We start from the raw sequence: 24,673 nt of genomic DNA on the forward strand, positions 1-24,673 counted from the left end.
TTATTTCTCTTAATCTTCCTCATCTCTTCACATTCTCTTTAACTCTCCAACTTCCATCTTTTCTCTCTACAGATACTCTCTGCCTCTCTCTCACTTCCTCACAATTTGATATTTTCCTCTAAAATTCTCTCACCCAAAACTCTCTTTCTCTCTCAAACTCTCTCATCCCCATGGCACCCAAGTCCAACAAAAGCTCCTACGTGATTTCCAACAATGTGTTCAACCTCATCCATTGGAATGGGGTCGTGAGACTGAATGAGTCCCCTTCATTGACCACAAGCCACATGATCATCTCTTGGAGAGTGCAAGGACCATATTGGTAAGTTTTTCAAACTTTTCTCATTTCCTAGTTTTGCTTTGATCTTCCATTTTATTTTATTTTTGGACATGTAAATGCTTGGGTTTTGCTATGGTTTGGGTTTAGAAGAAAACCTAACACTTTAGGAGTGGTAGAAACATATTTAGGATGAGTTTTGATCAAAATTTTGCTAAAAATGTTGAAGAACACTTCTCTGTTTGTGGTCATGCGTACGTAAGTATTGGCTTGCATACATAGCTTGTACTTGTGCATACGCATACATGACTCATGCATACGTAAGCTCCCTTCATGCGTACGAATCCATGTTCTTTAGTTTACATGGAGATATGATCCATCTTGTGTATGCGCGTGGCGTCCCTACGTACGTAGATGCAAGCCTACATGCGCACGCTGGCACTTAGAAACCCTATTTTGACTGTTTTAACTCCTTTTTCACTTATTTTCTCATCTAACTGCAATTTAATGCACTATTTTCATTTTTTTGCAAACCTTGTCCACTTTCTCAGGTAGGGGCAGCACCAACCGTGTTGCTGCATGGTATAGGGTCTTAACCGATAAGACGAGGGCCACATACGCATTATAGGCTTTAAGCCTATTATCCATTTGCTGCCAGAGACAACTGCCAGTGCCATTTTGGTGCAGTCCTTGGCTAAAAGGTGGTGTGATACTACCCACACCCTCCATATTGCTGATTAGGATATGACGATGACTCCTTATGACTTTCACTGAATGACTGGCCTTAGGTATGATGGGATGCTCACCAACTTGAAGGTACATCGAGTGTGTAGCTGGGCATAGAATTGCTCGGGAGGAGGTACTTGACAAATACAATCCGTTATAATGACATTGAAAGGGATTACAGGCCTCTCCCACAGGTGACTCACGATGACTATGTTTGGATGGCTAGGGCCTTCATGTTGTATATTCTGGGGGCATATCGCTTCGCTAATAGGGAGGTAGACAATGTCCCTGAGGTGGCTATCCCTCTTCCACGATTTCGAGGAAGCTTAAGAGGCCAACTAGGGCTAAGCATGTCTTGCTTACCTATCTTCTTTGGACACACTCAGTAGAAGGACTCTGCGTTAGCTGGTAGGGCCTTAGAAGCTCATTGAGGTTAGTTCTCTCATCTTTTCTAGCATCTTACAATGTATGTGTTTCCTATTCTTGTAATTGAACTTATTCATATGTCATCTAGGCTTGAAAACTATGCTTCACACTTTTGCAAACTGTATCCATATATGTACCTTGCAAACTGTCATCTGCAAATTGTACCCATTCTTCTTACACACTATCATCTTACAAACTGTCATCTTGCACACTGTCATCTTGCACACTGTCATCTTGCAGACAGTCATCTTGTAAATTGTGTTTTCTCTTTTCAACATTGGCCATGAAGTATGGTCTTATCACTCGTGGGGTAGAGGTGGATCTGAAGAGCTTCTCCTTGGTTAGAACTCACTTTGACAGACTTTCTTTTGAGGAGGTGAGTTTAACATTCATTTTTCCCTATTACTTTCTCTTACATACTCTTAGGATTCTTCATTTAACCTTATGTACTATCACAGGTCATTTGGAGTCCATAGGTGGGTGCTCTTGCTATTGCGGACCTGAACTTGGAGGTTGCCGCCATCATCATTTCTAAGATCACCTAGCCTTTGAGGGTGCCGTCTAAGGGTTCTTTACTATGCTACTAGTTGGTGGGTGAGGACACTTCGCGGGTTCTGTAGGATCCTCCACAGTTCATGCTCGCCCTGCTTTCCATGATGGATGCTGAGTACCATCTGTGGAGAGCTGGCACTCCCTCCGGCAAGTGTCTCACGGATGAGATGGGGTATAATGAGTTTAGTGAGACTCGTCTCATGTCCTTCCTCAATCACGAGGTATGTATCATTTCCTCTCCATTTCCCTTCATTCTTCTTTCTTGTACTTCTGCACATTGTGATACTTGTTGAAGCCCATTTTTGACAAAGGGCCCAACAACAGAAGAAGCTCAACAATAGAGAAGGTAAGAAGAAGAAAACAGTAAAGAAATAAGGAAACAAGCCTAGTGGCTAGAATGGCAGGATTGATGGTTAGCAAGCCCACAAGAATAAAAATAGGTAAAGAAGAAGTAAATGGGCCAAGGAAGCCCAAGAAATGAAGTAGTAAGCCCATGGAAATTATAAGAGGTAAAAAGGAAGTAAATGGGCCCAGGAAGCTCAAGAAATGAATTAGTAAACTCAATGGGCTGGCTTAAAGGCCAATAAGCCCGAAAAGTAATAAGCGGTAAAGATGTAGTAATTGGGTTGAAGAAGCCCAAAGAATCTATCAAAAAGCCTATGGGAGTAAAAGAGATTAAAAAAGAAGTAAATAGACCAAGGAATAACAAGAATGTTGGCCAACAAAGCCCAAAAGAGGTAAAGATGTGGAAAGTGAGCCAAGGAAGCCTTAAGCAAAAAATTGATGAAAAAATGGACTGAAATGGTAGGAGCATCAGTCTGCAAGCCCACGAGTAATAAGAAATAAAAATAGAGGTAAAGCTATAGCAAACACAATGAAGTGGTATGGCAGGATCAGTGGCCAAAAGGTCCACGGTCATAAAGAGGGAAGGGCACTAGCTCAAAAGGAAGATGAAGGCTTTTGCCCAAGCAATACCCAGTCCAAAAAGGGGTAAAAGGCAGAAAAATATGAGCCTAAAAGCCCACATCCCTCACGCTACAAGAGATAAACATTAGCTAGTATGTACAACAGAACCAAGCAAATGCAGAGGTAGCAGAAATGGTGTGAAGGCTAGAAAGAAACAAATTCAGACGGAGTGGAGCATGCACAAAGGGCCAGGGTACGGGTCAAGGCTTTCAGAGGGTGTGGTTTAGTGGTGGAGATAAAAGGGTTTTATTCTAGGGTTCCCGCTCAAGCTTTTTTGGAGAGAGATATCCTACTAGGATGACATCTCACCCAAAAGAGGTAAGTATAGGCAGGGACCACTTGATGCATACCATAGAGGTAGGTGATGAGAAAGCTAAATCCTTATCTGGATGAGTAAAGTGAAAACAGAGAGAGGTAAGAAACAAGATATGCAATTTTGTTGGGGAATAGAGAGTGGTGCAACCAACACATTCTGAGCAGAGATAGTGGCTGGGCAGCCGGTAGGCCAATGGACAGTCCTAGGACACTCATAAGGAGTCAAAAGTAATTGAGGGGTAATTTTTTTTTTTTTTTTTTTCTTGTTTTATTTATGTTTTAACATGCTTAGGTAGCCTAGGGTTTAGTAGATTTCTATTTTAAAGCATGTTAGGTTGTTAGATTTATGGTTTTAAGTTCTACTCTATTTCTTGCTTTTCTATATTTCTAGGTTAGGATTTTGAGGTGTGTACAGTACACCAGTCAAGGCAGGTAAGGATGCTGACATGGCTAGATTTGGACCCTACACATGGAATGGCTATGAGCAAAGGAGAGGAATCATTGGCTGGGGGAAAGGATCTTTGTTCCATGCTAATAGCATGACCATCTTGGGGAAGAGTGAAATTTGCACCTGACATGGACAACCAACACTCACAAAAGGGAGATAGTGACCTCTTGTGGTCAAAGGCTATGAAATCTCTCTATTTTATTGGTTGTTCTTGTGCTAGACAGCTGTTAAGGACACTTGCATCATTTTTAATACCCGTGATGTCCCTTTCCTTGTCCAAGGATTGCTCCCCACGAAGTGACAATGTCACTTTTCACACTTCTACCTTGACCTTGGCATGCTTCCTTTTTCTCCTTCAGCCACTGCATAGTACATCAGCTGTATTAGGGTTCAAATAAGTGAATCACGGTTTGAAACTTGTCTTTTGTACCTAGCAACATTCCTCGGGCTATAAGAGGAACATGTTGCTAGACCATTAGGGCAAAAACCAAGAGAGAACATTAGAGAAAAGAGTAGAAAGTTTATAAGGAAGTGAGATAGAGAAAAGGCCTGTCTTTTAGGAAAAATATCGTCATTGAACAAGGAAAACTTCCACTTTTCACATAATAGAGATCTTGAAGGAGTAAGGGAAATTCTCCCTTGCTCACTTGTGGTTTTTCACCCCTTCTTAAGGGTTTTCCACATACATTCCTTATTTTCTTTACTTTCCTTGCAACACTTTCTTTTTCTCTCGACTATATGATGTTAAAGATTTCATTTTTGTCACTTACAAGCTTTTTTTATCAAAATGTACTATTAGATAGCTCATCCGTTTTTCATACTAGTTCACAAATCTAACTTGCACAAACATTTTTGGTGACTCCGCTAGGGAGAATCTCTGGTTATTCTTCCTTTTAGTTGTATACCATCTATTCTTCTACATTCTTTTTTTTAGTTATCTTTCTCCTTGGTCATTTGATGCCTCTAAGAAAGAAAAACGTAGGTGCTTAGGGTGGTTCAGAAGAGAACCAGTAAGTAGAAGTAAGAGTAGACCATGTCTCTATGCACACTAAAGGCTCAGAATCATCTGAAAAGGTCAGACAACCTGGTAACAGAGACCTCGTGGTAGGCATTGAGAACCTTCAGCATTCTCAGGCCTCCATGTGGGAGGAGCTCTAGTCCTTACACTTGGGGATAGTTACCCCTCAAACCCCACAAGGTGGCCAAAGACCTTATGGAGAGACTGAAAGGTTGAATCTTGATCCTCTTCTTAACCAAAGGGTATCCTCACTGACCGAGGGACCTCAAGCATCTCCCTACCTAATTAGGGAAGACATTGCAGTCATTCTACTTGAGGATAGAAAAGCAGAGAGATTTTCTTACATTGATACAAGATCTCCTAATCTTGAAGAGATGGCTAGGAAACCTTATCTTACCAACTACATACCTCCCATTTTCCCCAAGTATGATGACGCGGTTTGGAATGCCAAATGATAGGTCACAATATGAATGACCCCTCATGATTAACCCTAATTAATTAATTTAGCCAAGTAATTAATTAATCAATTAATCATGCAATTTTATGGAAGCACAAACAAATCACCAATCAACTAAATATGCAGCGAAAAATAAATAACACGGTGATTTGTTTACGAATAGGGAAAACCCTAATGGCAAAAACCCCACCTGGTGATTTTCAGGTCACCACTCCCGAAACTCCACTATTATCAAATCAAGCGGTTACAAGTAAAGGAATCCCAAGTATCTTACCAACCTATAGTTGAACCCTTACCCCAATACCCAATTGGACTTGATCTGTAGTGACAGTCTCCACCTTTGATGCACGGCTCCCAAGTACGTGACTAACCAATGCGCGGATCCAAGTACGCGACTTCAGAACACCAACTGAGAAGGAATGGTTGGTTGCAAAGTTCTTCAGATCATCCTTTCTGATGAATAGCAGGAAGATGCTTGGTTACAAAACCCTATGGTGCAAATACACAGCAACTTCTTGATGGAAGATGAACTAGGTCAAGAACTTCGTCTGTTGATCACGCGCGGATCCAAGTACGCGACTTCAGAACACCAACTGAGAAGGAATGGTTGGTTGCAAAGTTCTTCAGATCATCCTTTCTGATGGGGTTAGAAGAAAAGAAGGCCCAAAAACATATTCACGGATCCCAAGAAAATCAGATTGGAAATCTGACTTTTTAAATCTCGACAGATAGCAGGTGTCGAGGTAGCTGTCGAGAGGTGTCGAGCTTTATAAATTTTGCACTTCAACTTGCTTTCTCTTGGACAGACTTGATGACTTCAACACTTGACCTTGAAACATTGTTTCTTGAAGTATTAAAAACACCTAGAACTACCCAATTACAAGCAAAGTGCGTTTTGTCAAAGGATTAGCCAATTTACATAACTAAGTGACATATGTTCTTAAACAAGTTAAAACATATATGTCCTAACAATCTCCCCCTTTGGCAATCCGTGACAAAACCACAACAAACAAATGAGCATATGAGAGAAGTCATAAATCACTCAACTCATATTCACTTGTTGAATACAATAAAATCTATCCTAACACAAACTCTTGAAAAACTTTGCAAGAAGAGAGCTTATGATAAGTAGACTTTGACAACCTGTATTTCTGAAACACTTTAAACAAAACTCATCAAGGCATCTTGTGTGAAACAGAAATAAATAGATTGCATACAAGTATAAAGAACATGTGTATAAAGATAGAAAAGAAACAACACATGAAGAGAGAGGTGAAAGAAACATACATCAACATATATAAGAGAGAAGATAAGTACAATGTATGTAAAAATGGTCAAAGGACCTCATATACAAGACCAATGTATATATAAGATAAGAAAAAAATACATATAGCCTCACTACATCCCTCAAAAAGATGACAACACTCCCCCTATCAAAAATGTCCTATACTAACTCTCCCCCTAAGATGACTACTCTCATAGCCCAAAACTACTCCCCCTTTTTGTCACGAGTGACAAAGGGTAGAGTGTCATGTAGACATCTCATCGGCAGAGCTAGCATCCCCATCATCATCATCATCATCATCCTCATCATCCTCAGAATCTGACGCTGCTGGAGTAGATGGTGAAGGAGTAGCCTCTGGAGCAAATCTACCCATGATCGCCTGCCGTCGTGCAATACGACCCACACGAACATTCACCTGATACAACTCAGCAGAGAGTGTATCAAGACGAGTGTCCATGCGCTGCAGCTGCGCCATAATATCACCAAGGGAGACATCGCTCGAAGAGGAAGAAGGAGCAGATGTAGAAGGAGTGGATCTGGGCGGCGCCGAACGGGAGGGAGGAGTGGCACCTGGCTGTCTCGACCTGAACTGCGCCTCACTACGTTTTACGGTAGCAGCGTCTATGGCAGATATGTGTGTGAAGTGGTCGGACACAGGAAAGGGAACAGAAAAATGGCGTAGAATCCGCGTGATAGCAGAAGGAAAGATGAGCTTATCACGGGACGCCGAATCAAGATAGACCTCTATGATAGATCGGATGAAGTGAGAAGGGAAGTCTATGGTAAGATGCTCAAGCAAAGAAAGCAAAAATCGAGCACGAGGCTCTGTGATAGAGTTATAGTGAGAAAGAGGATGGAGAACAAAAGTCATCACCATGTTAATGAATCTAGGACCTTTAGCAAAAGGCCTACATGATGTGAACTGATGCTCACCCCAATCAGCAGGGCGCTCACAAAAAGCAGAGATGAGCTCATCTTTGGACACAGTCCTCAGACGCTCACAAGAGGGGTAATCTGGAAACTCTATCCTAGGTACTCTAAGCACATCCGCAACAAGTTGCGGTGTGACAGGAATGCGCATACCTCGAACGCGAGTAACAAAATGAGGTACTGAAAGATCAATCCCGTGCATGTTGGAGTAGAACTCCTGTATCAGCACGAGAGGGCAAGTGACCGGGATGTCACACAGTGACCCCCATCCCCTACTGTTAATGACAGAGGGAAGGTCAGTATCGGCGAAGTCCGCCAGAATAACTTGGCGTTCCGAATGAACACCTCGTTTAGAAAAGTTCTCCGAAAATGCCTTATGAGCATCTCCATCACGGAACCGAATGTTAAAGGGAGTAGTATCTGAAGAAGTAGAAGCTCCAGAACGCAGAGGGTTCCGAGCAGGAGTAGATTTACGTTTGGGTGCCATAGACACGACTAACGTAAAAGAATGAGAAAAAGATAGAGAGGGAGACAATCAGAAAAGTCCCAACACAGTTCAAATATATCAAATATGTTGAACAACAAGTACGTATGCATGGGAATGCATGAGCATGTGACATGCAAAGGAAAAAAAATCATGGGCTCAGCCCAATCCAATCCTAGCAGCACACAAACATAAAGCACACATCTAAATGCATGTAAATATCATTATAATGCAAATGAAATGCAATGTATGACATTTTGAAATCATCTAAGTGCAAACCCAACCCAAAATTTGAAGAAAAACTCAACAATTTTGAAAAACCCCAAATTTTTATGAAAAATCCCAAAAACTAGGTTTTCAAACATGAAATGCATGAAAAAGGAAGGGAAAAGTGATCTTACCAAGAGATTGAAGCAAGGAATGAGCAAGATCCAAGTGGGGTTGAAGATTGAGTGAGAAAATCAAGTCTGGAAGATGAAAAGCCACGGACAGATCGAGTGAGATCGAGAGAAATGAGTGAAAAATCGCGAACAGCTCTTAAATAGGCACCTCAGTAATTCTCGACAGCTGAGGTGTCGAGAGGTATCGAGGAAGCTGTCGAGGAAGGTATCGAGGAAAATGCCTTCGACAGATGCAGGTATCGAGAGGTATCGAGGATCAAGGCCAAATGCAGAATCAAGAAGCTCGATCGATCGACAAGGTATCGAGAAGCTGTCGAGAGGACAGAAGAAATCTCGATCGATCCACAAGGTATCGAGACAGGTGTCGAGAAAGAAGACTCAAACAGCATAAGTGAATCTCGATCGATCCATCAGGTGTCGAGAATCTATCGAGGGGACAGAGACTTTCTCGATCGATCCATCAGGTGTCGAAGAGGTGTCGAGATTGCGATAAGAAACAACTTGAGAAGCTCGACAGATGACAGGTATCGAGGAGGTGTCGAGGGAGGTGTCGAGCCAGCAGTAAAAACCAGTTTTTCGAGAAAGGAAAAACACAGACATGAATGCAATCCAACACACATCTCAACCAAAGATCCACTCAACATATAAACCTCTCAAAAACATCTCTCAACAAGAAAATAAGCACAAGGATCATGCAAAACACACACACACACTAAACAAGTCTAACCAATTTTATATTTCAAAAACAAGTTATGACAGTTTAGTGAGCATACATTAGCACATGTAAAACCTTTGTGATGGCCAAATCACATTGTACCTGCACATGTATCAAAAGTAGCAAAGAATATTGCGTGTTGTGTGTGAAAAACATCGCAAGATTGCATATGTGTATAAATGTTATGACGATCTGAGATATGAGAAAATAACTTTTAACTCACACACAATCATAACTGTTTGATGGGGACTATCACCTTCGAGGTACATCCTATAACTCCCACATCTCCTAGAATACACGCTTGCAACCATATTTAAAGCATTTTTAATCTTTTTGCTTTTTATTTTCTTTGCATGTTTTCTTTTATTTTAGCATATCATACATGGGTATATAAAAGAGAGAAAAGAAATACCCAAGATGTTAAGCATTTGACATCGCACTTTTGCTATGCCGAAGCATACGAATGTCTTTGACACTGCACTTTTGCTATGCCGAAGCATACAGGTGTCATATTATGATTGGCGGGCAACAGTGGTGAGATGGTTATTTATGCCTTTCTCTTAGGATTTTCTAGTCCTACCCGTCAAAAAGAGTGATATGAGTGTTAAGTTTTAAGAGATAACCTAATCTTACTCATCACAAACAAGAGCCACAAAGCTCACTTGCTTAGTTGTGCATAGAGATGCTCATCTAAGCTACAAGAGATACAAAGTTTAGAAAACTTTGTTTCATTGGCCATCCAAGGTACACAAGTACCAAAGTACACAAAACACACACTGTTTTTGTATTTTTCTGATTTTTCAATTTTTTTTTTTTTTTTTATAAACAAAATAAACAAAACTGAAAGTAAGCACACAAAACATGTTAAACAAAATAATGCAAAAACTAGACTGACTCAGCAGAAAAACAAAACACACAAGCAATGCAAAACACAGAAAAACAAAAAGGAAAAAGAAAGTGATGAAATCACTTAAAGTCCTTTTTCTTCCACACCTTGGAAGAGCCTTTCCTTTGATTGAATCCTTGAACCGGCGGTGAGGGGGAAGAATTTAACCCGTTCAAGTTCGAAAGGAACATGAGGGCTTTCAGAAGATCTCCAAGAGGAGCAAGAGAGGATTGAAGCTGATTATGGTTTCCAGATGCTATCACGCCATTGCTCTGTTGAGTGGCTAACCACTTATAGCAATTTGGTCTAGTATGACCGGCAGCTCCACAATGATGACAGAGATGCTGCTTCTTTTGTTTAGGCTTTTGAGAGTTAGCCTTCTTAGCCCTAGGGTTTTTATCATCTTTCTTATCTTGCTTAGGGGGTGCTCCTAAGATAGATTTACCCTTGTCTAAGTTCTCACTAGCTAATTCAGTTTTGACATCAGTATTCTCAATTTCAGTATTATTAGCAGGAGGAACAAAAACAGTATTGCTAGTAGAAGCAGTATTTGAGAAAGAAATACCATACCCCAAACCAGTTCGATCCGAAGCAAATTTCTGATTGCTAAGCATCTCATCAAGCTTTGCACTTGAAGTCCTCTCTAGTTGAGCTCTGACTTGAAACAGCTCTGCTTCAAGCTTCTTGGTCTTCTCAGCCAAAAAGGTGTTTTCAAATCTCAGTGCTCCAATAGTTTGATTCGCCTCATCAAACTTTGTGGACAACTCTTCACGATCAAGTTCCACATCACTGAGCTTCTTGGTGGCCAGCCTGTATAATTTCTCATGCTTTTCAGAGAGCTTATAAAGCTTCTCATAGGCTGAATGGATATCATCTTGATCATCCATTTTCTCAAATTTTGATTCCACCAGTTCTTCTTCTTCATCCACTTCTTCAACAATCCCTTCAGTAGGATTGACTGTGGCGGTGAAGGCATTTAAGATTCCGTCATCCTCATTGTCGGAATCATCTTCAGGCTCAGTGTCACTTAGAGTTGCAGCAAGTGCCTTGCTTTTCCCAATGCTCTTGAGATATGTAGGACACTCATTTTTCATGTGTCCGAACCCATGACATCCAAAGCATTTTGGTCCTGCAGGAACAGTGTACTGACTTCCATCCTTAGCATCCTTCTTCCCTTTGTCTTGGCTTTTAGACTGTGAAGAACTGAACTGCCTCCGGTCCTTGTCGAAGCTCCTTCCATTGGCATTCTTCATAAACTTCTTGAACTGCCGAGTGATGTAGGACTTCATCTTAGAATCTTCATCATCGGAAGACTCATCTGTATCACTGTTCTTTGCCTTCAAGGCCATGCTTTTACCTTTACTTGACTTGCCAATCCTAGATAATCCTATCTCATAGGTTTGCAAGTTTCCTACCAGCTCAGTCAAAGGAATCTTGTCAATGTCCTTTGATTCTTCTATCGCCGTAATCTTGGCATGGAATCTCTCAGGTAGAGATCTGAGCACCTTCCTTACAATCTTGGGTTCTGGGATGGTTTCCCCAAGATTGAAGGCCGAGTTCACTATGTCCTTGAGCTTGGCATAGAACTCATCAAATGACTCATCCTCCTCCATCTTAATTTCTTCAAAGCTTGTAGTGAGCCTCTGAAGCTTTGAGTCTTTGACAGCCTTTGTGCCTTCATAGGTAGTCTGGAGGATGATCCAAGCCTCCTTAGCAGTTTCAGTTGAGGATATCTTTTTGAACTCCTCATTTGTGACTGCGCTAAATAGGGCATTTAACGCTCTGCTGTTGAAGTTAGCCGCCTTGATCTTAGTATCATCCCAATCGGCCGGATCTTCTGTTGGCTTAGTCCAGCCAATCTCTACAGCTTGCCACACCTTTTCATCTAAAGACTGCAAGAAAGCTCTCATGCGTACTTTCCAGTATGCATAGTTAGTGCCATCAAATAAAGGAGGTATAATTAAAGATTGTCCTCTATCCATGACAAACAGGGGTCAATGGATCAACACAGCAAAGATTAAACCCTAATCAGAGTGTGCCTGCTCTGATACCACTTGATAGGTCACAATCTGAATGACCCCTTGTGATTAACCCTAATTAATTAATTTAGCCAAGTAATTAATTAATCAATTAATCATGCAATTTTATGGAAGCACAAACAAATCACCAATCAACTAAATATGCAGCGGAAAATAAATAACACGGTGATTTGTTTACGAATGGGGAAAACCCTAATGGCAAAAACCCCACCGGGTGATTTTCAGGTCACCACTCCCGAAACTCCACTATTATCAAATCAAGCGGTTACAAGTAAAGGAATCCCAAGTACCTTACCAACCTACAGTTGAACCCTTACCCCAATACCCAATTGGACTTGATCTGTAGTGACAGTTTCCACCTTTGATGCACGGCTCCCAAGTACGTGACTAACCAATGCGCGGATCCAAGTACGCGACTTCAGAACACCAACTAAGGAAGAATGGTTGGCTGCAAAGTTCTTCAGTTCATCCTTTATGATGAATAGCAGGAAGATGCTTGGTTACAAAACCCTATGGTGCAAATACACAGCAACTTCTTGATGGAAGATGAACTAGGTCAAGAACTTCGTCTGTTGATCACAATTTGCTTAAACAGAGATTGCTCAATGATAATGCAACTTGTGTCACCCAAAACGGCTCTTAAAATAATCCTTTTATATGTTTAGGGTTAGAAGAAAAGAAGGCCCAAAAACATATTCACGGATCCCAAGAAAATCAGATTGAAAATCTGACTTTTTAAATCTCGACAGATAGCAGGTGTCGAGGTAGCTGTTGAAAGGTGTCGAGCTTTATAAATTTTGCACTTCAACTTGCTTTCTCTTGGACAGACTTGATGACTTCAACACTTGATCTTGAAACATTGTTTCTTGAAGTATTAAAAACACCTAGAACTACCCAATTACAAGCAAAGTGCGTTTTGTCAAAGGATTAGCCAATTTACATAACTAAGTGACATATGTTCTTAAACAAGTTAAAACATATATGTCCTAACACCAAAGAGCATTTGGATGCCTTGACAGCTCATTCCTATGACCATGAGTTGAGGCTTAGGGAGTTCTCCAAATCTTTGGAAGGTCGTGCCTTCATCTAATACACCAGCCTTTTGCTAGGGTCGGTTTCAAGCTGGAATAACATGGCTACCTAGTTCATGAAGAATTTTTTCGCTTTGGATGAGAAACTTACTTTATCAGATCTGTTGCAGGAAAGGTAGAGGGTATATAAGGGGTTACTAGACTACATCCGTAGGTTTAGAAAACTCTCTTTGATGTGCTATGATCTTGTGTAGGAAGAAAGATTGGTAGACATTTCCATTGCTAGCGTGCTGTATGAGTATCATCCCTACTTAGAGAACTTACAGATCTCAAGTTTTACAAGGCTGGTAGAAGCATCTAGAAAAATGGGCATGTTAGTGAAGAAGCCCTTCAGGGATTTCTCCAAATCTTTGGAAGGTTGTGCCTTCATCTGGTACACCAGCCTTTCGCTAGGGTTGGTTTTGAGATGGAATGACATGGCTACCCAGTTCATGAAGAAGTTTTTTGCTTTGGATGAGAAACTTACTTTATCAAATCTGCTGTAGGAAATGTAGAGGGTATATGAAGGGTTACTAGACTACATCCGTAGGTTTAGAGACATCTCTTTGATGTGTTATGATCTTGTGTAGGAAGAAAGATTTATGGACATCTGCATTGCTGGCATGCTGTATGAGTATCGTCCCTACTTAGAGAACTTACAGATCTCAAGTTTTACAAGGCTAGTAGAAGCATCTAAGAGAATGAGCATGTTAGTGAAGAAGCCCTCTAAAGGTTCGACTTCATAAACCACAAATACCCCTAGATAGCCTTAAAAGTAGGAGAGCAAAATGGTGGAGGTAGCTGCAGTGGAAGAGCCAAAGAAGGTCGTCAAGGGCAAAAAGAGAGAGAGAGAAGTAGTATTCCTCCTCCCTTTTCTATCTCGGTAGAAGAGTTATACAGTATCCTTAAAGCTTGGGTGATGGATGGCATGGTGGTCTTGCTTGAGTGCAAATGTGAACCAACAGAAGAGAAAAAAGCGAGGTGCGCTTTACTGTCGATACCATAGAAGGATTGATCACCACACTATGGACTACTATGCTCTGGGAAACATATTCCATGAGAAGATGGCTAAGGGTGATTTGGTCATCAAAAATGGAAAGCATGGAGATTAAATAATGTACAAACCCGAAGTGGCAAAGACTTTCTTCATAGGATGTGAGGACCCTATAGAAAAAGAGGCTGAGAATATAGCCAGTAGCAGTGCTGCACCAGCGCCATTGAAAGATGAAGAGATGATGTTGCGAATCCAATAAGATGATAAAGTGCACGCCTTTCTCGAAGGGATGGGCCTTAGGCCATTGGCTAGAAAAGAGGCAGCTCAGGCCCTAACTTGAGTGGTGGAAAGGAGCTAGGGAGTAGCTGCTTCTGAGGGAAGCTTGTTATAGGTGGCATATCAAGAGACCAGGAAGTCAGTGACCTTCTTTCCTAGAGGTTTAGCCAATAGGGTCGTGGATAGCGAGAGATCCTTCTATGTTATTGCTTTCTTGGAAGCTTCTTAGATTAAGAAGGCCTTAGTAGATACTAGTGCCTCTACCAAGATTCTACCCCTCCCGATACTGGATGCTTTGGGCATTCTACAAGAAAGAATTTCGAGAGCCATTCCAAGTGGCAAGGATAGGATTAGCAGCATACATTAGGACATGTATCCTTAGACTTGAGGGTAGGACCTATTAAAGCATGCACTCTCATGCATGTGATGGATGGTGACACTTTGTACCATATTATTTTGAGCCACCCTTGGCTTAATGCACACAAAGCAGTAGCTTCCACATATCACTAATGTGTGAAGGCCGTTTGGAGAGGAAGGCCAATGGCCATTGAGGCCACTATGATGCCTTTTAATAGGGCAAAACTCCATAATGTAGAGGCAACCTTGTACCAAGAGTTCGAACCTGAAAGAGAGAACAGTTTCCTTCCTTTCAATGCCACTATTTTAGAACAGGAGGAAGATGACGATGTAGAAGTTATAGAATCTGAGAGACCTTCTAAGATCTAGATGGCAAGATAGTCTATGAGTTATGACAGTTAAAGGAAAGGGGTCGAGAGAATAACGAGCCTAACCTTTTTGCTTTGCTCAACAGCCAAGAGGGGGATGCATTGTTGGAGAACCTATCAAGGAAGCCCCTGAATGTATGAAAAGATTTATCCTCGGGTTAACTGAGATCTTGGAACCTTTGGTTGAACAAACCAAGAAGGGAGTGGCCTTTGTGTGATGTGATCAATGTGAGAAGGCATTTAAGAAGATACAAGCAATTCTATCAAATCCTCATACCATGGTGGCTCCATTGCTTGGTAAGCCTTTCTTGTTGTACATAGCAAATACAAAGCAATCACTGGGGGCTTTATTAGGTCAGGAGCAAGGACATAGGGAGAGGCCAGTATACTACATTAGCAGGTTTATGAAGGGACCAAAATTGAGATACTCAACAGCTGAAAAGGTATGTCTTTCCTTAGCTTTTATTGTGTCAAAGTTTAATCATTACTTTCTAGGGCATCGTGTATAGTTAGTGACCAAGAGCAATCATGTGAAGTACCTCCTAACTTGCCCTCAGTTGTCAAGGAGAATGGCTTAGTGGACAATTCTAACAGCATGCCATGATATCGAGTGCATAAGGATATCTTCCATCAAAGGGCAAGCAGTGGCCGACTTGCTAGCTAACGTCCTAGGGACCAGTGATTTCTTACTTCCCTAACAGGAAGTTTTGGTGATAGAGGAGCAAGAATGGTATATGCACTTCAATGGCTTATCTACATCCTAGGGAGGAGGGATAGGAGTAGTGTTGAAGTCACCAAGGGAGGCACGCACATTTGCCTATAAGCTATGTTTTCCCTGTTCAAATAACGAAGTAGAATATGAAGCCCTAGTAGCGGGATTGAAAGCTGCCAAAAGACTTGGCATAAGGAAATTAAATGTGTTTAGGGATTCTGAGTTAGTCATTAAGTAGGTAGGGGGAATCTATGGAGTGAAGAGTCCTAGCTTGGCTGTTTACAAGGCCACATTGCAAATCTTATGAAACACTTCACATCCATAGATTGCAAAGTGATTAACCGGAATAAGAACAAGTTGTTTGATTCACTGGCCACCCTAGCCACCAAGTTTGTGTTGAAGAAAGAGAAGATGATCCTCAGGGTAGAGAAACAACCTAGCTTGATCAAAGGCGGATTATGCCCTCCAGAAGATTGGTAAGAACCCTTGTTGAAGGCAATGGTCCAGGGAAGGGATATTATATTAAATCTACCATCAAACATGAAGGACTTCCTCAATATTAATGGAAATCTGTTTTTCAGAGGAGTAGAAGGGTTGCCGATGAGGTGTGTCTCAAGATAAGAAGGGTTGACATGACTGTATAGGTTGCACCACGAGATATGTGGGGTAAACCTTAATGTCGGCCTATGCAAAAAAATGCAGAGTCTAGGAGTTTTTTGGCCAGAGATGGCTAGTGTTTTGCAAGACTTGTTCTATTATTCCCCCAAATGAAGCAAAAGTGCTGAACAGTGAAATGCAAGAAGAAGATTGGCAGGATCCATACGTAAAATACCTTACACGAGGTGTACTACCTACTAGTCGGTTAAAAAGAAAGAAGCTGTTGGGATTAGTGTCCTAAAATCCTATTGTATGCCATGTATGACATTATGTCATATGTAATAAACTTGTTTTATTATTATCTAAAATAATGGTAACATAAATATTTGGACATTATCATATAGTCCATGAGATGCATAGTATGTGATTTATGTGATTTAGTCATAGAAGATATAAATCCCAAGTTCTTTGTAAACTCAGAATTTTAGTTCATAGTCGGTGATGAAATTGGGCATTCCATTTGTGAAGACTATAACATATCAACTAAAATAGTTTCTCTTGATCATTGAAGTGGAGACTTCTAGTTGATATGTTGATATGTTTTAAGAGTTAAAATATATTGAACTAGACCGCTGTGAGATTTATTATTCTATTAACGATTGTCAAATGAATAATAAATCTCACGACTTCTATTTACATGAACTCTCAATCCTAAGAGAATAATAAACTTAATCATAAAGTGTAGGTTGCTTTGATATATCAGAAGTGAGATCTAAAGTCACGATCAAAACCTTAGTATGTTGGGCAACCACATTTAATGTTGAAGGAACATATATTCTCAAGATGGAACTCATATTCTTGAGATAAGTTTAATGGGTTTAGTTATTTAGAATGTTGGGCCTAACTACTTTAGTAAGAAGTTACTAAAGTATATATTTATGAAATTAGATTTCATAAATATATGATGAATAACTTAAAGGATTAAACCGGGTACTCAAGGATTAAGATGTAGTAATTTTCAAAGTGGCAGTCAACATTCATGACTTTGTATTACTATGAATATTTTAATGAAGGAGTAAATGTATAATAAAGTCTTGGGATATAATTTATTTATATAGTGATATTAAATATAATTAATGGTAATTTTGGGCTTGTCAAGAGTTGACAGAAAAGCCTAAAACCCATTGGAGCTAAAGTCTTATTTAACCCTTTTGGTCCTAATCCAAGCCACATACTAAAGCCCAATTGGAATGGTCTAAAAAGCTAGTCCAGTTAGATAATCAGTCATATATAAGGAAAGAAACATACATAATTTAGTAATGCATGGTAATGTATGAAATGGTATGTATGTGAGTGTAAACCACTCTCTTATTCTCTCTTGAATACATACATGTAAACTGATTGAGAGACCACACTTTTTGGGCATAAGTGGAATTGGAGTGAAGATTAAAAGTGTTCTAAAGTACTTCTAATCTTTGGATTTAAATTTCACCGCATCAAGGTACGCTCTCTTGTTCTTAAATTCTGAAATTTACATAATACTTATTATCAATTCCGAATAAAGTAGATCTGTTAATTTTCTGCTGCGTATGTTTTATATGTTATACAAACTATATTTTTTCAACAGAAGCTTCCAATGGAAATGTTAGTGTGCATTCCCAACAAAGAAATAAAGGATATTCTCTCTAATTTGCATGAGGGAGAGCCAGCAGGATGCCCTAGTGGCAGAAAGCTCTAGCAAATGACTTTGCACCAGGGATACTACTAGGCCACCATGCAAAGAGATGCCCAAGATTTTGTTAAGAAGTTTCAAACATGTTAAAGGTGAGGAGATGAAAAACATACCAGCCACTAAAGCCTTCACCCAACTATGGCACTATATCCTTTCCACAGTTGGTGGCTGGATTTCATAGGTCCTATAAATCCCCCTTCTGAAGGATGTGCCTAGATATTGGTAGCCACTGAGCTATTTACAAAATGGATAAAAGCTATGGCCACAAAGAAAGCTACAGGTAGCTTAATGGCTAATTTTCTGAAGGAAAATAATATGTCGTTTTAGGGTACCAAGTAGATTCATTTCTGACAATGGTACACCATTCCTAAATAAGGATGTGTGCCATTTAACAGAATGGCACTCCATAGCTCACACGACATCAACACCCTATTATCCCAAAGGAAATGGCCAAGCTGAGGCCTCTAACAAAAGATTGCTAAAGATATTGGGAAAAATGACTAAGGAGAATGGAAAAGGATGAAGAAAGGAACTTCCTACAACTTTGTGGGCTCACAGAACAACCAAATCACAAGCTATAGGAGCCTCACCCTTTTCCCTAGTCTATAACACAGAGGCCATTATCCTAATAAACTAAGTAAGGCCAGCAATGAAGCTAGAAGAGATAGCAGGGATACCCAGAGAATACATTTTGGAGGTTGTAGACACCACATTTTCTACCCCTTATGACTCGAGCCCCTATTCCCTAAATGCAAAGACAAAAGAAACAAACCAGCAAATAAGCAAAGAAACAAATAGAAGGAAAGCATGCTAAAAGACAAGCTAGCAAAAGATGTCAAACGGGGGCAAACAAACATGTTATCAAACAAAAGGGGGGTGTCCTAGGAGCACAAATGTAGGTTTCGATCGAGTGTCCATAGTTCCATTGGATTGGAGTATGGATGACACACATACTCATGCATCAACATGTAAGCAAGCATGCAAAGATGTAAAGAAGCAAAGAAAACCAAACGGGTGGTGCAAAGCAAGCAAGGCAAGCATATTAACATCGCACGAAGTGGAGAAAAGTGTGTATCAAGCACACCAACACTATGGAGGTGCATCTCACAGGTGATTACATCCAACAAACCCTAGGAGGGATGGATGTAACCATATAAGCAAGCCCACAGGGAGAACAAAGCATGGCAAAGCCTAGATCTAGAAAGGCTAACATGAAAATAAAGCATAGAAGCGAGCAAGCAAACATAGACATGTATGAAGGAAACAATCCAATCCCTTTAATGTAGGCCTAGGTATGCAGATGTAGGCCTAGACCACAGGATCTAGATCTACACCCCACCAATAAGGGCCAGAACACAAGAAAGAGAGATATCAAGGGACAAAAGGGCTACAGAAGCACATGGCATAGCAACCAACATAGATCTAAGCACACAAGCATGGCATGGAGCACATAAACACATAGATCTAAGCATAAACATGGCAAAGAACACATAGGCATATATATCTTAGCATAAACCTAGCAAGGAGCCTAAAATCATGTGGATCTAAGTGCAAACATTAAATTTGGACATATCCTAGCCCATGAAGGCTAGGTCAACAACATCAAAGTGATAAATCATGGCATAAGCAAGGAAACATGCTAGGAAAACCAAAAAGACATACTAGGAAACAAGAACATACTAGGGAAAGCAATAAAGCATATTATTGAACAAGAAAAAGCAAGAAAAAACTAAAAAAAGAAAAGGGTGTGGATTGAAGCTAAAAAGCTACATCCACACCCTTATACCTCAAATCCAAGGTATGGAACCAAGGATAGGAAGACTGGGTGAAAGAATACTACCTTGTGATTGTAGAGAACAGATGACAATCTAAGGTGTTTTATGGGGTTTGGATGTGTTTGAATCTACCCAGAATTTGCCCAAAATCTTCTTTTCTTTTTTTGCAAAATGAGGGGTTTGGTGGTATTTTTGGACCTTGGCATGCCACCCTAGGCTTGGTGCACCTTGTAGGTGCGCCGGGTTAACCTGGCTAACGTTAGCTATTGGAAATTTAGACCCCTTAAACACACAGATTGCGTAGCCTAGATTAATTAGCCAAGTTGTTACTTAGTCAAATTATGCAATTCTAGGTTAAAGCATTCAAATAATCATATCAAGATATAAAGCAGCGGAATAATAAATAACACAAGATATGATCACCCAGGAAACCACTCGGTAAAAACCTGGGGAGGATTTGACCCACCGATCCTCAAGGCATAACAGAATTCACTATGAAAGAATTGAAGTTCTTACAGAAGGACTACAAGCTCCCCGCTCGACTTCCTAATGCTACCCACCAGTAAAACTTCCTGACACGACCACGCGCAAGCTCCGAATCCACGGACTACTTCTTTCTTGAATTCTTCAATCAGCTACAAGCTCCCCGCTTGCTTTTCTTTTTAAATTCCAATGATTGCAACTATAATGATCTTCAAGATGTTGAAATCATCTCTACCTTGAAAACCCTAAGTTTTGTGTAAAGGAAGTCTCCTCAAAGATCTCACACGAGATTCACACAAAACAGCAATGTATAAGCAACAAAGCAATATGGACAACCCCCAAAAACGTGGCTAGGGTTTAGTTTATATACCTAGAGTAAAAACACAAAACCCTAAACGTTTAATTAAGTAGGGCTGAGTTGGAAAATCTGCAGAATATTCAACCTGTGCGATTTTCGATCGATCGAGTCTATTCTTCGATCGATCGAGCCAGGCCGAAAGTCCCAAGTACTTCTACAGCCACTCGATTCCAACTTTACAATATTAAACCAACTTTGAGCAATTCTAAACAAAACTAAATACACTGTTTTGATCATGGTTTACCAACATTACAAATTAAAGTTCTAAATACAAAAACTCCTAAGACCTTAGAACCTAACATTACCTTTATTTTTAACAAAGGTGAGTAACAAAGTCCTAACAAATGTAATTTCAAGTGAGTAAAATGTTAAGTTTTAAATCATGGGTAGGCAAAGTGCAAACGAGTCAAACCACATGTGAGTTTACTACAATTTATCCAAAATGAAAACTAACAATTTTTTTTTAATGGAAAAATTACACTTTACCCACCTATAGTTTGCCCTAAATTTAACTAACTCACCCGTGGTTTCATTTTTTACACTTTACCCACCTATAGTTCGCTTCGTTACCATCCCGTTACCCACCTCATATTCTACTGTTGCTCAAACAAGTTTCTTATCAAAAACACAACCCACAAAAGATCAAACACTCCTCTCTCAAAAAAACACAGTCCCACGCCTACAGTGCTCACCAAACAATGATCTAGAGGCTACAATGCATCTTTCCTGAGAGATTGAACCGAGACCCAGTTGGGGTTTGATCGTGCAACTACACTGAGGAAGGACAAGGCAGAGTTTGGGTTCATCTCCATCAAATAGTATTTTTGATTTGTGGGTATCAATCCACCTCCTTATTTCTGGTGAGTTCTAGGTTCATCTTCAAGTTTTGGTTTTCTTGTACTCTCATATGCATCAAAATCTTCAACCCAACCTTTGAATCCGGGATATCTCTCTCCTTCGACCCCTCATATATCCAAACCACCGCCTCCTGTGGTGTTCACAAGTTCAAAGCCACCTTGTACATTCGAGACCAGTTAAATTACTCTATTTCCCATTGGTGGCATTTGGGAAGTATTAAGTTTTAGGAAGAAGATTCAGTGTTTTACGTTAATGGGTATTGGTCAGAATCCTCTGGGAAGCTCTGTATGGTCGAATCGGGGAAGAATTATTCTAAGGTTGTTCTTAAGCTTAATTATTCAAAGAATAATACCATTTACGGTAGTTTAATCGATGGTACATTAGAGAGCTTGCATATGGAAGGTGATGATAATTACTTTGAACCGATTGTGATAATGGGTTTGTCTCAGAATCCAAATTATCAGTATCAATTGGTTGATAACATAAATTGTTTTAGTGGAGAGAGAGGTGGGAGAGATAAAAATAATATTAATATTAATTTGTCTCTAAGCAAATTGGACCGTGGTGTTTGTTTCATTTTTGATGGACGGACTAGTTTTTATGAATTGGAATATTGGATTGTGGTAGTGTGAATTGCAATCCTTTAGGTGGGAGTATTGGGTATTTGCCTAATTGGATTGCTTTTCGCAGGCTTCGATGTGACCAGCACAGCAGAAAGGTACAGATGTTGATGGGTTTATTCGATTCTGGTGAGTTCTGGGTTCATCTACAGGTCTCAAATGTCAGGAACTCACCAGAAATAAGGAGATGGATCGATACCCACAAATCAAAAATACTGTTTGATGGAGATGAACCCAGACTCTGCCTTATTCTTCCTTGGTGTAGTTGCATGATCAAACCCCGACTGGGTCTCAGTCTAATCTCTTAGGAAAGACACATTGTAGCCTTTAGATCATCGTCTAGTGAACACTGTAGGTGTGAGAGTGTGTTTTTTTGAGAGAGGAGTATTTGATCTTTCATGGGTTGTGTTTTTATAAGAAACTTGTTAGAGTAACGGCAGAATATGAGGTGGGTAACAGCATGGTAATGGAGTGAAGCACAAGTGGGTAAAGTATAAAAAATGAAACCACAGGGGGTAAGTTAAATTTGGGGCAAACCACAAGTGGTAAAGTATAATTCCCCTTTTTTTAATCTTTCACTCTCCACTCCATCAGAAGTTCTGAACCCAGTTGACTATTTTAACAAACACAAACAATTTTCCCTCAAAATTTTCCATTCCTCCAATCGGGTTCAAATCCTCTCTCTCTCTCTCTCTCCAATTCATTTCTCTTCCTATACATACCTAACCAAGTGAAAATGTTGGCTCACTTTTCTTGTCATTTTGAGTGAGACTTCATTTGTTGGCTTTACTAAAGTTTGATCTATAAGCTATGATATTGATTGAACGAATCTTATAATGATGTGGTTCATTTTTGTGCAAAAGCCCAAAAGCTAGAACCAACCTACCAATGGTCAAATATTAAAACTACAGCGAGGCTGTTGACGAAACGATATGTTTTCATTTTTTATTTTTTGGAAATATTGTTCAAAGGATGCTAAGAGAGACACTGTTTTGAGGAGGTTTGGATTTGGGTTAAAAGGAAAAGTGCTTTTTCTTTTTCTTTTCTTTTTGTTGTTTGGTTGCTAAGAAATAGTTAGGTGTAAAGATGGCTAAATATTTAATAAAAAATTTAAATTTAAAATGTTCAACTTTTTTATTAATTATTTTGGATTTTTTTATTTATTAAACTTAAAAATACCAAAATGTCCTTGTATTTTATGTGACTAACAGAGTAGTTTTACCAAAAGGACTACCTTGACCTTGAGTAACTAATAGTAACTATTAAAGTTAGAGAATTGTATTAAATTTTAGGCAAAATTAGAAAGTGTAATTTGTTCCCATTAAAAAAAAAGTGTAATTTGCAATTCAACAATAAATTTTGAGTTTGAGAACTATTCTGCCGTTTATGTCAAAAAAAAAAAAAATAACGAAAGAATTGTACCATTAGGGAAAAAAGAGGGTGGAGAGAATTGTACTAGATAACAACAAAGGAAAATTCTAAAAAAAAATATATCGATAATAATAAAGGTGAAATGACTAGTGCACACAAGCTATTGCACACAAAATAATATGTGCAATAGTTTGTTAAACTAAAATCGTAATCTAAAATCACAATTTCAATTTTAAAAAATTTTACACATAAGTATCTTGTAACAAGAGCTCCATGTAATAGTCATTGCTCATAATAATGTTATATAGTGTTAGGTTCTAAGGTCTTAGGAGTTTTTGTATTTAGAACTCTAATTTGTAATGTTGGTAAACCATGATCAAAACAGTGTATTTAGTCTTGTTTAGAATTGCTCAAAGTTGGTTTAATATTGTAAAGTTGGAATCGAGTGGCTGCAGAAGTACTTGGGACTTTCGGCCTGGCTCGATCGATCGAAGAATAGACTCGATCGATCGAAAATCGCACAGGTTGAATATTCTGCAGATTTTCCAACTTAGCCCTACTTCATTAAACGTTTAGGGTTTTGTGTTTTTACCCTAGGTATATAAACTAAACCCTAACCACGTTTTTTAGGGTTGTCCATATTGCTTTGTTGCTCATACATTGCTGTTTTGTGTGAATCTCGTGTGAGATCTTTGAGGAGACTTCCTTTACACAAAACTTAGGGTTTTCAAGGTAGAGATGATTTCAACATCTTGAAGATCATTATAGTTGCAACCATTGGAATTTAAAAAGAAAAGCAAGCGGGGAGCTTGTAGCTGATTGAAGAATTCAAGAAAGAAGTAGTCCGTGGATTCGGAGCCTGCACGTAGTCATGTCAGGAAGTTTTACTGGTGGGTAGCATTAGGAAGTCGAGCAGGGAGCTTGTAGTCCTTCTGTAAGAACTTCAATTCTTTCATAGTGAATTCTGTTATGCCTTGAGGATCGGTGGGTCAAATCCTCCCCAGGTTTTTACCGAGTGGTTTCCTGGGTGATCATATCTTGTGTTATTTATTATTCCGCTGCTTTATATCTTGATATGATTATTTGATTGCTTTAACCTAGAATTGCATAATTTGACTAAGTAACAACTTGGCTAATTAATCTAGGCTACGCAATCTGTGTGTTTAAGGGGTCTAAATTT

The 24,673-nt window shown here is 39.6% G+C and overlaps 1 protein-coding gene across 1 annotated transcript in view; it reads left to right on the plus strand.

The window, feature by feature from the left end:
- The first annotated feature begins 2,082 nt into the window (after nucleotides 1–2,082).
- The window catches only part of LOC136069838 (ribonuclease 3-like protein 2), a 25,464-nt gene continuing 2,873 nt past the window's right edge, over nucleotides 2,083–24,673 (plus strand). The window contains exon 1 of the mRNA XM_065778874.1: nucleotides 2,083–2,199. Coding sequence (XP_065634946.1) covers nucleotides 2,083–2,199 — 117 coding nt within the window. The remainder of the gene's footprint in view (nucleotides 2,200–24,673) is intronic.

Source organism: Quercus suber, unplaced genomic scaffold (genome assembly GCF_002906115.3).
Source record: "Quercus suber isolate HL8 unplaced genomic scaffold, Cork oak 2.0 scaffold_192, whole genome shotgun sequence".
NCBI lineage: Eukaryota > Viridiplantae > Streptophyta > Magnoliopsida > Fagales > Fagaceae > Quercus > Quercus suber.